Source organism: Cupressus sempervirens, chromosome 1, assembly GCF_028749045.1.
Source record: "Cupressus sempervirens isolate cs-2001-9-10 chromosome 1, ASM2874904v1, whole genome shotgun sequence".
Taxonomy (NCBI): domain Eukaryota; kingdom Viridiplantae; phylum Streptophyta; class Pinopsida; order Cupressales; family Cupressaceae; genus Cupressus; species Cupressus sempervirens.
Window position 1 is genome coordinate 29,787,898 of NC_143118.1, and position 12,893 is coordinate 29,800,790.

The window sequence follows — 12,893 nt, forward strand, 5'->3', positions numbered from 1 at the left end:
CCTAGGGCGGTGTAACAATGTAATAAATTTTCATTAAAATACAAATCAACTTTTTCCACTAGATTACATTCACCAAGCTTAGAAATAAATAGAAACACATTTGAGCAACAAAAACTTTTTTAAAATGCAAATAACATAACATAACAATCATCTCATTATCAATTCATTTGTCCTCTAGTTTGTTATTCAATATTACCAAACATAACACATTTTGGAGAGACTCTTTGCAATATATCAACGCTTGATGGCTACTACGAAATGAAAACTACATTTTCATTAGTCCTACAACGTATTAGCTATTGGTCAAACAATGATCTTTCTCTCTTGTTGCATTGCACTTTGCCTCCACAACTACAACACATTTTTTGCCTCTTAGTGCACATAATACATCTATTATCCACTTCGATCATTTCCTCAAACCAAAGGTTGTTCAATCATTATCTTCTCTAATTCAAAAACACATTGAGATCCTTGTTACTCCATGGCCCTTTTTGTATCCACAATTTCTCCATGTTGTGCAATGTTGTGTCCCTCATCTCTCTTTGCATGCATCTCCTTTTTTTGAGTTGTTGTTGGTAATTGTCTCAATAATACAAGGGAGTGACCATTTCCATCCAAGGGGATGAGCAACAAAAACTTCAAGAAAATAGTAAAAAGCTTAACAACATAATGATCATCTGATTATCAACTCATTTGACCTCTGGTATGTTATTCAATCTTACAAAACACAACACAATTTGAAAAGACTCTCTACAACACATTAACACTTAATGACTACTAAGAAATTAAAACCATATTCTAATTAATCATGCAACATAACAATTATCAACCAGGGAATAGCTTCTCCCTCTTTCAACATTACACTTTGGCATTGCAACTATAACACACATTTCTTCGATGCACATAACACGTCCATTCTCTACTTCAATTGTTCCTTCGACCAAGGGTTGTTCCACCATCATCTTCTCTACTACAACAAAATATTCAGTTCCTTGTTACTCTATGGCCTTCTTTTTTGTCCACAATTTCTCCTCGTGCATTGTTTCTTCTTTCATCTGCCTTTGCACTCATACTCTTTTTTCTAAGTCACTATTTATAATTGTTTCAAGAATGAGAGGTGTCTATTCCCATCATCTTTCCACAACCCCTTCCCCACCTCCGTCCAATTTTTTACAATCCACATCTTGGACTGAACAATTACACACCTATTCTTCATTGTTTGGCAATTTCTAGACCAGCTGTAACATATTCCTTCCATGAATCATTACATTCCATTGGTCGCAATTTCTTTGAGACTAGGTTACGTGCATTTGTGCACATATTTGAAGACATACACAATAAGGTAGTATGTGGACATCAAGGTCTACATCATCGTCCACCAGGGTCCACCACAAGTTCTACATGTCTGCACCAAGTATTGTATGGAAGATCCCCATAGGAATTGGTGGTGTTGAAATCAATAAATGGGCTGGTGATGATATAAACAAGAAGAGAATCTATGTACAAATTGAAGCTTATCTATATTGAAGCAAATAAATGGGAAAATATTTTTGGTTGATGATGATCGTGGATTCACTTAAGATGCTCCTACATCAAAAATAAAAGAAAAATTAAAATGAAATAAAGCAATTATTCTTATCCCAAAACCTAGACCCAAACTTGGTCAATGGGCCAAGGACACAAACATAGAGTGAGATCAAGGCATCGAATGCCACCTTCACTTATTTTTGCCTCTCTTCTACATGTTATTTTGCTTAGTGGGGGTTCACACATGAATTACCTTACTTTTCAGTTGCACCTATATTATTAAGTATCAAGGGTTAAGCAAAGATACAATAGAATTAGATTCGCATAATGTCACCCAATAGGTCCATACAGATTATTAGAGGACCTTTTCTTCATGAATAGTGTGTCCATTAGTATAAAATTAAAGATATTTACACATATCCACACCAAAAAGGTAGGATACAAGGTCACTACTAAGAGTCACACAAGCAATGTTTGGAAAGCTAAATAACGTGGACAAGTAGTGTTTTGTGCCTGAGCCCTGCTGATGTATGGGGTAAACCAGATGACCAGGACCCCCCTTTGCCTTCCACTAGTGTTGCTCTGGCCACTTAGAAGGGTTTTAACAATTCGACAAGCTTAACTATTATTTGAAACCTGAAACTTGCCAACTCAAATATAGAATTAAAATATAATTATGTTTAAACTAAATCAGAATATTTTAAGATGAAATGTTTATTTTGATTGAACGTACATACTTTCCTACTAACTCCATACAACAAAAGTTGATATGATAACAAATATAGCATAATCAGAATAGAAAATAATGTATACATCCAGAATTAAATTTTGGCTTCTAAGCCCAACATTGAGATTAGAAAGATGGCATTGAGGTACAATATTGTCAGATTAGACCATATGCCAACAAGTTCAAATGTGTTACTAACAAAGGAGAAAGCCTTGCCCACAAAGGGGAGAGCACTTTTCTAAAGAAATCAAATTTGTTGGTAAATCAGTTTTGTAAGAGATATGGTATACTTGAAAACTTTGGGGATACAGAGCACGTGTTCAGGATAGAGTTTATATTTTCTGACCATCAAAATGACAAATTTGTAACCTTCAGGCAAAACACTGTTCCAGCCCAAAAATATGGTATGAAATGTAGGTAGCCTACTCCAATATAAGCAAAGCGATTTTTTTAACAAAAACCTGGGTCAAGTACAGGCAGTCTACAATGCAAGCTTATAGAATTGTCTGTCTGTCGAGTTCCTGGAACAAAGAACTGAAATATTACTGTCAAGCAAGCTCCTTGTGTGGCTATACCTGCAACATCAATCAAAATTAAATTAGGCAACAATACAAAAAATTTAGCATAACTCAGTCTCAGGCAGATGCAAATATGGTCAGAGTTCAAAATGAAAGACATCAGCCCTTGTTTGAACCCACCATAAAAAGCAGCATCTGGTCTTGCTAGATGGCACTGTATGCTCTTTGCAAGGTGCTTAATGTTGACTTGCTACAAAAAAATCAAAAGATTGACTTAGCAGATAGAACTTACAAGACAGCATTAACATAAAACAATGTACTGCAATAAGACAGCGCATTAAAAATTGCTGTCAAGTGTCAATAATAAAGATAATGACAATGAATTTAGATATTTATGGGAAATAATTTCATCAACTTACAACAGATGAAGCTTCTCCTCTTTGAATTGCTCTTTCAATCCGAGCTGAGGAGCTGACAGTTTCATCCAAAGATGACGTATCATTTGCTATAACCACAAAGCATGGCATGCCACATTAGGGATATATTTTGCATCCTCTATAAAATCTTTCTTCTGAGCAATGACTAGAAATATATCATGATGTAGATTCATATGAACTAGAACTATAAAACCTCTTCATTTTGTAATAACTAATCATTTTCTCTATTGGTTAAGTGCTAAGGCTAATCAGGTGCTAAGAGAATGCTATAAGATTCATGCCAGAGTTTATTCAAATCAAAAGCATCAGTTTAGGGAAAAATAAAATAGAATTTATTTCCTTTAGCTTTATTGATATAACTCGACTTTCACTACCAACCATAAGTCAATCAAGTAATGAAGACATCCATACAAGTCACCAAACCAGTATAATAACTCTGCCAATCACCAGGACAAAAAAAGCAGTTTCGTGTTGCCAAGGTACTGCACAACAAGACAGTTGAAGACTACCTAAATTGTAACCGATTAATTATTAAACACATCTGAAGGAAAATACAGGCTTTCACTTCTATGGACTGGACAGCAGGTGGCTAGTAGAAATTGAAATTATTTTTAAAATAACAGCAGAGGAACAGACAAACTGCACTTTCAGCATTGAAACAATCATAAGGATGGCACACACACCTTTCATAAGATAAAGGACATAGAAAAGGAGGATAGCAATAACAGTAAGAGTGTCTCCAATTGTACAGTGCACAATAAAGTCGGAGACACATTTGGAATGTATAGCTGAATGATGCGATCAGACAGGTCCTGTATACAAATTTGGTCTAAAAGAAATTAAATCTTATCATCATCAGTTAATATTGACAAAAAGAGAAATTTGGTTTTATCCATTTTAATTATCTTGTTTACCACTATTCATCATACAAGACATTAGAGTTTGAAAAAAGCTGTTTCAGAATTTTCCTCGATTTAGCATTTGGTATTTTTCATTGAAATTATTTTCTGTGTTTCATATGATATTGATAATATAATAGCACTCCCATCCCATGCATATCTTATTTGATCTTCAAACCGAATCTTTCCTTTTTTTATGTACAAAGGCTTATTTAGCAGTTTAAAGTTGAACAATACAAACAACTTTCTAACAAAAATCAGTACAGCAATTAAAATCAATATTGTGTATCACTAATGGGGCAGTCTAACTAGGTTACTGAAGCTGGCGAAAACCTGATGAATCCTGCAACTTTTAGTATACCTCGAACACCAACAACTCTTAGCCTCCTATATTCAGAGCCAATTGTGATACAAGTTGTAGAGACTTTCAAATGAAAATCTCCGTATTGAGTAATTGCAACATCAAGCACCTCTCCAACATTCTTGAGGCGGTCAATTAGAGATTGCAGTTGCTGTAAATCTGGAACTTGAACCAAAGTCTGCAAAAATGTATTTGCAATCAATTTTCCAACAGGCAGAGCTAATACACAATCTTTTCTGAATAAAGATGCTAAAATACTTACTTGTGGCAACTCTTGCGACATGTCAAGAGAAGACTGCAATTCATGAACATCTACCCGTGACAATGGGTTTGATATTGGAACATCTTGAATGATTGCAGACTTATAACCCTGCACAAAGATGGAAAAAAAAACTTGTTCATGGATGAAGAAGGGATCTAAAATCTAACATTTTACTTATACTTTCCCTATAAGACGTATAAAGTATGTTCAAGAACACAATTCCAGAACTATGGCAGGGATTGAATAAAACCATGCTCTCCAAAGTGAGGAAAGGTATGGGCCTTTCTGATCCAACTGTACATTTCTTCACAAGCTTAACCTGCAGTTTTTCACCATCCATGCTAACACTGCTTTTTAAAGCCCGGAGGAGCAGAGACAAGTCCACAGTAAATGCAATTCGATCATCATTTTGACTAGAAATCCTGTAATCTTCAAAGAGGACTTCCTGCACTCAAATTCCAAATATTCAAACACTCCTTTTAGTTAGTCCAAGATCAAGCACTCCATTGGAAAGTTTTGAATTAATTTTTTATCATTTAACTAATCCCAGGGAAAAATGTGTTTATCCTTCCAAGTATGTTCATTCAATATTTATTGCCTTGTGATCAGCAAAGAGGAAAACGAATCTCATTTCCTATATCATGAATTAGAATCAAGACTGATTGAAACAGAGAAAACACATTCGATAATATACTTCAAAATAAAAAAACTTTATCTATTGAAAAATATTTGTAGCATATAAAGTAGCAAATTCAACAAAGAATAGTAGATTCCCAAAAGAAGGATAAATGTGACAAACAAGGATCCATAACGACAATTTCTCTGACTTGAATTTGCCTGTGCTGAACCTTGGTTACATTAGACAATGTTATTACTACCACCTCTCAAGCAAGAGATTGGAAAGGGCATTCTAGTATTCGGAATTCTAGAATTCCAGCTTCCAACTCTGCCACCCCTGGCTCCTATTGTACTACTGGACATGGCTCCAGTTCCCAGTGCATGTTAACTTATCCTAGTAGTCATATAGTCAATATATAACAAAGAGGACTTCATCCCACATATTTAAGGAACTACATGACATAGAGAACAATCCAGAAACACGCTGAAAACCCTTAAATTAAAAGATAATATATTATGTTGGTAAAGAATAACATAAAGGCATTGCATAGTCAATTAGCCCTCTAATCCAATTTACCCACAGAAACTTTTCCAAAGAATCCTCACTTAGTTTAGTGCCAGTTATCTAACATTTGGCTATTAGCTTTTAACGATAATGTTTTGCAAGATAGCCTCCTAAAATACCTTATCTTGAAAGCATAAATTTAACAGATAATATCTCTCGCAACTAGCAGAAGGCATAAGAAATTGTCTGGTAGATATAGCAGTGTATGAGAAGTTGACATCGTTGATTGAACTATTTCCCCTCCCCCAAGCACCTATCGATTGATGTCAGATTGACCTATGTGTGAATTGCTAAGACAGAGTCACTCATTATAGCATGATTATCATAGTTCAATGGAGTTTCCTGACAAGGGGGTGAGGGGACAGGTTTTTGGGGATAGGAAGACCAAGGGCCTAAGTTTGGGCACAATAAAGGAGCAACAGAAACACTGATACTTGAAAAATCAGTTATAAAAAGATACATTAGAAATAAATATAAGAACATAGAATAAAAAAACAGAACTTTGGCATACTAAGTAAACTAAAACTACCAAACAATAAACACGTTGCAGTATTTACATTGAACATTAACAATGAAAATGTCAAATTCAGAATTTATATTATATTCAAAATTTCATAAATCTGATATCAATGTTGAAAATGACAAAATGGCCTGACGGGATGCCTTTAATCACCCCATACTCCTCATCGCTAGAGCTATTCGACTCCACATGCTCACGCTCCTCCACATGGCCTGAAATAATTATGGAAATGATATACTTGCAACACCTCCAAAGAACATCACCAACTCCATTCTGTTGTCATAATTATTCATTGTAATATTAGCCTCTTGCAACTTGAATACAATCCAAGCAAATGAAATATGATGCATATCTAATCTTCACAAGTTTCAAGACTTCCTTCTTGAATAAGATTGTAAAGAATGCACGTTAAATATGGGGGTTGCAAATATAAATCTACATCTCTAGCATCACTAACAACTATTTTGATTGGGGATCATCTTGTGGTGTAATGGTCAAGTGATTGCATTGTTAATGGTGCAAGCACAGTTCAAATCCCCACTAGGCCCAAATAAATAGTGTTGATGTCAATTTGGGCCCACTTTCACTGGGCTGATGTGCTCACGGGCTCTACACCCCTAGTGGGTTACCATGCTTGCAGGTTTAAAAAAAAACCAATCAAAAGAAAAGAAAAAAGCTATTTTGATTCAGCCAATTTTGCCATATTCTTGAGTGCATTATTAATGGCTTGAACACAATTAGTCCACTAAATATGTTTATATGCTACCTCTATCAACTCCACAACAAGGAATCCACCAAATATGCATACATGGGATGCATTTGTCACTACTTGCACCACCTTTTGTGGCCCAACCTTCTCTATAGCATCTTCAAGTATCTAATACCAAATGTCAACATCCTTATAATGCCATACAAAATTCAACAACCCTAAGAAATAAGAGCCATCTATATATGTTGATTTTACATTGATATCAATGAGTGGACGATGCCTAATAATTATCCACACATACATGACTATGTTGCCTTCACTTGTGGCCTAAGATTTTTCTCCATTATAATAGTAACCATAGAATAGTTCTTATCCAAGATTGTCCTCCTCAATTAAGTCTCTTATGTTAGCACATGTGATGCTCATGCCCTTATTAGCTTTGCCACAACCTCTTTCTAATGAGAAGAGCAAGCATTCTCCAATGGCGTTATCTGCCTCATCCTTCAATCACAAATTGAGTAAATCAACAAGTGGGTTTAGAGCACCACTATTCTCCCTACATTTCCCCTTAGACTCTATTGCGCCTAAACTAGAAGAAATTGAAAGATGTGCCCATGGCATTTACAAAGTAGTTGAAGTAGACCTTTAAAGATCCCTCCCCCTTAATAGCAAAGAAGTAAATGTAGGCGTCATTTGTTGACTACCGCTACTTATTTCTACCCTATATTTCACGTTGTCTGCTAGCTTGACACAGACTTCTGCACCTTTTGCTAGATATGAAGGAAGTGGGCTACTAACTCTAGTAATGCTACCTTGAAATTCACAAGGAACTAAAAAATCCTCTAAATGCATGGTATTCAACGTCATGGGTTTGAAATTCATAGACATCCTCTATGGTTTGAAAATTGAAAATAAAGAATATAAAATCACTGTTACAATAGTAATTCTGAATCTAGTTTTCCAAAATAAAATTATGACATTAAATCATTGAAGTTCATACCTGAGAATAAGAAACATAGGGCATCACTAACCTCCACTTCATTGGTGGAGGGATACAGCCTTGAAGTACCATTCACTATTAAACTTAGGAAGGCTACGCAATTTGTCAAAACTCTGGCCCAATGCCATGTAGATAGCATGGCAAAAAAAGCAATGTATCATTGTTAAATATTGTTATTGATGTCAAAGGTTGATGCTGCCTGTGTTTGTTAGATATGTTGTACTTGTCATTGATGTCAAAGAATGTTGATGCAATGATATGTCAATGTCAAAGGTTGTTTTGATTGAGCAAGAATGAAATTGTTGGAATTATGATCTTAGATGAATCAGGCTTTGGTTCCAATGAGTTCAATTTTCAATTTTTGGCAGATGGTATTCGTGTTTCCCATCCCCATAACCCTGATGAAGGCATTGTTCGCTATTTCAACTAACAGGCATTTGCCTTAATATGTTTAATGAATGGATGGAATGAAGCATGGTGCGCATTTGATCACTGACCATCAATTTGGCCCTCGACCATTACTGCTCAAGCCTTTGGCTTTGAAAGTTTTCTGTTTTGGACAAAACACAAGTTTGCAGCCACTTGGTTCGACAATAAAAATGATAGTCAAAGTCCAGGTTTGCCAAAAGGTTGATCTACAAAAAAGAAGAAAGAATTTTTAAGTTGGATGTTTTCAGGCAAAACACAAGTTATGAAACCACTTGATTACCTGATAGAAGAGTATGTTGAGTCAAAGTTTACCAAAAGAGAAAAAGAAGAAGTTTGCGAATAAAATGTCAAAAGCCAATTTCACCGTAAAGAAGAGAAGAATGTTGCAAATATAGTGCCATATGTCGTCATTCATGTCAACCCATGATACTTATGTAAACTTGTATGATATAAGTCGATTGGTGTAGATATGGTGTCAGCATGTTATCATGGATCTCAACCATGGAACAAAGACAATGAAGCATTCCAGAAGTGTAGTAAGTATCAGTTGCACCTTATCTTTTGAAGGTCATGATGAAGACCCACGTGCTATCTTGACTTATGCTACACTTATAACTTACCTTCTGATGTTCAGATGGTTGAGTAAGTTGCACATAGTTGAGTTAGTTGCACCTTATCTTCTCAAGTTCACCTGTATGATATGAATGTCTTGAGATGTGCAACCATGTAGTTGGGCTCTTGAATGTTGCAAAGAGTTAGAAGAGTTTCAATTAAGCTTTTGAGTCTTAGACTTCACTTGTGTCATGAAGAGAAATGCATTAGTCCTCAAAATGACCAAGGCACAAAGTTTGGCATCATAGAAGGTGAGTAGAATGCTCTGCATTTCTCCACACATGCAGATATCGCTTTCTGGTTGGAGAGATAGGTGTTCCAAGCTACAAAGCCTTAAGGCTACTATAAAACCTTCTGGTGTTTAAAAAGTAAAAATAGGTTAACTTCTAGTGAACATTTAATCAAGGATAGTATGGCTGTACACTCCACATCACATCCTCCTTTCTTGCAGTCGTGGATCTATACTTGTGTATTATGTTGACTGTTCTAGAGAATTTTTGTGTAATCTTGTTCATTATTGGTGATTTTACTACTAACTTTCTGTTCTTTGCATACCAAGAACTTACAGATCAAACAAGCATCACTGTCCTTGTGTTTGGCTAGCATATAATTTTATAGCTATCAGATATTGTAAATAGATGTTTACAAGGACAGTTGACAGAAGTAACAGTCTACACATTGATCCATATGATGACATCTGAGACTCTCCAATAGCGCAAGGTAACAGAAGTGGTTAGTTTTGGTATTTTGCCATTGTTGGGACAAGAAGGCACATTCTCTTTTTAGCATAAACTTTTGAGGATGTATTGGGCCCTATTGAGCTTTGTGTTGGTCTGCAACATGTTATTTCTTTCAGCATATGTATTTTGAGGCCAGCTAGCAAAGCATTATATGTTTTCTCTTCTACGCTATCTTTAAGTCAACCTAGTTGATCTCTTGAAAGGTTGTGGAGGGCACAACTGAAAGATCAAATCAGTTGCAATTGTGTGAACTATGGTGTGAGTGAATGATAAAAGGTATAAGAAAACAATACATCTGATAAAGCACAGCAGAGGTAATGCAGTGAATATTCATCTCATAAAGTATGTTGGTATGAGGTTGTAGCCTCTTGTGAAAAATGTTAGAAGTTATAGGGGGTAGTCAACTTCCTTTGGTTGTAGCCACAAAACTAATATTTTAGGGAGTTGTCCCGTGAACAATTTATCAAGTAAGGATAGTATGGCTGCACACTCCACATCACATCCTCGTTTCTTGCAGTTGTGGATCTATACTTGTGTAGTATGTTGACTGTTCTAGAGAATTTTTGTGTAATCTTGTTCATTATTGGTGATTTTACTACTAACTTTCTGTTCTTTGCATACCAAGAACTTACAGATCAAACAAGCATCACTGTCCTTGTGTTTGGCTAGCATATAAGTTTATAACTATCAGATATTGTAAAAAGATGTTTACAAGGACAGTTGGCAGAAGTAATAGTGTACACATTGATCCATATGATGATATCTGAGACTCTCCAATAGCGCAAGATAACAGAAGTGGTTAGTTTTGGTATTTTGTCATTATTGGGACAAGAAGGCACATTCTCTTTTTAGCATAAACTTTTGAGGATGTATTGGGCCCTCTTGAGCTTTGTGTCGATCTGCAACATGTTATTTCTTTCAGCATATGTGTTTTGAGGCCAGCTAGCAAAGCATTATATGTTTTCTCTTCTATGCTATCTTTAAGTCAACCTAGTTGATCTTTTGAAAGATTGTGGAGGGCGTAACTCAAAGATCAAATAAGTTGCAAGTGTGTGAACTATGGTGTGAGTGAATGATAAAATGTATAAGAAAACAATACATCTGATAAAGCACAGCAGAGGTAATGCAGTGAATATTCATATCATATAGTATGTTGGTATGAGGTTGTAGCCTCTTGCAAAAAATGTTATAAGTTATAGGGGGTAGTCAACTTCCTTTGGTTGTAGCCACAAAACTAATATTTTAGGGAGTTGTCCCTTCCTTGGGTTGTGTTGAGCTATTGTTTTGCACGATGGTTAACGGCAGGAATCCTTTTGAACTCCTCTTCTGAAAAGCTAATCTAGGATCAACTCCAAGGTTTCGGGCAATCTTGCGACCTACTGGAATCCGCTCAATTGAAGATAAATGTGTATGTTCACGAAGATGCCTTTGTTGGTTCTGACCAATTTGGATAAGATGTTTGATCTGTTGTTTTGAAAAGTAACCACAAAAGAGATATATTTTTGGTATTTTATGTTTTATGATGAATGCAATTTATCGATGCAACTATATGAATTCCTATTTTAACCAAGTGTTAGCAAAGCAAATAACAAAGATAAGGTAACGAGAGATTAAAGAAAATAACTTGAAACGGGAATTCCTAATAGACATAAACCACGGTAACATGTCTAAGAGTTAAATCATAATAAAGATCAAGTACGAAACCAATGAAAATAGTAGCAGTGTTTCCTCAAGTCCACTAATGCAATCATTGATGGGAACTCAATAATAACCGAAAGATGTTTCACTTCTCATCAAATTGCAAGGCCACAAAAAGTGCGCTCATGCAAGACAAGAAGCTATGCAGGAACAATAGGTGATCTTTTCTCCAACTCAGTACGTCAATGGAATTTGTTAACAAGAGGTAAACACCAGAACTAAAAGGTCACACAATCAAATCAACACAACAAAACCATTGGCTCCATTATTATTCATTAACATGCATTCAGCAAAAATAACACACTTAGGCAAGAATAACTACGGCCTGGAGTACATATTACATCCATTTATTTATAAGAAATTGTCTCCTCTTTTTGTGTTGAGTGAAAGCTCTTAAAATGCAAATACATGCTAAAAACTAAAAAAACAAATCTAATTATATATAAACTAATTCTCTAAATGGTGCTAAGTAGGTCTCCACCCTAGTTTATATCAATTAATGGGTGCATGAGCCTTTGCATGACTTAAAGAAAGGAAAGGAGATAAGAAAAAGGAAGCTGCAAGAGGATTTGAGAGTCACTGGAAACTCTAAAAATGGAAGCTTGACCTTCTCTGGGTGTTTCTAGGAGTTGAACTGTCGTCAGAATGTGTTTCTAGTGCATAGAATGCTCTAATTTAGGAAGTGGCAGTTAACTGTCAGCGCACTGTTACTTCTTCAAAATTGTCAACGCACCTCTGTGAATAGCGCACCTTGATGACAAGTTCCAAAAATCCAATATTTTCCCCCAAGTGTCAAAATTGAATTTCTAGCATCTAGGTCCTTCCTTATCCCAAAGCGATGTCTAGATGTTTATTCTTGAATTTCTCTATGATCTTGCTACTTGGGTAGCTTCTAGCAAATCCAAATCTACTTATTTATCTTTAATTGTTTGCCAGTAGTTACTAACCTCCATACGAGGTTCTGCAAAATCCTCAAGTTTAGTGTCTAGTTCCAACAATACCTCTTCAATCTTAAATGCTTGCCTGTTATCTTCATCAGACGAAGCATCCTCAAAAGCTCTTCAGAATTGTTGGACAACTGATTGCACTGATTTGAGCTTTATTTTTGACTCATCTTCAAAAATCTCAAGGGCAGCAACGTCGTAGTACTTCTCTGCTTCCAAAATCTGCTCTTGAGTCTGGTCTCTTAACCTCTGAATATCCTCATGTAGTCCGTCCACGACCTTATTGCCAACAGCTATCTTCTCGATCCAATCCTCAAGCTTATCAAG

General features: G+C 35.7%; 1 protein-coding gene across 2 annotated transcripts in view; it reads right to left on the reverse strand.

The window, feature by feature from the left end:
- Positions 1-2,291: 2,291 nt before the first annotated feature.
- LOC149576012 (Hus1-like protein) overlaps positions 2,292-12,893 on the reverse strand; it is a 61,337-nt gene continuing 50,735 nt past the window's right edge. For both annotated transcript variants that reach the window (XM_089816129.1, XM_089816130.1), the window contains 6 exons: positions 4,982-5,176; positions 4,732-4,839; positions 4,470-4,647; positions 3,192-3,277; positions 2,953-3,022; positions 2,292-2,829 (listed from right to left, as the gene is read on the reverse strand). In XM_089816129.1, coding sequence (XP_089672255.1) covers positions 2,705-2,829; positions 2,953-3,022; positions 3,192-3,277; positions 4,470-4,647; positions 4,732-4,839; positions 4,982-5,176 — 762 coding nt within the window. In that variant the 3' untranslated portion in view covers positions 2,292-2,704. The remainder of the gene's footprint in view (positions 2,830-2,952; positions 3,023-3,191; positions 3,278-4,469; positions 4,648-4,731; positions 4,840-4,981; positions 5,177-12,893) is intronic.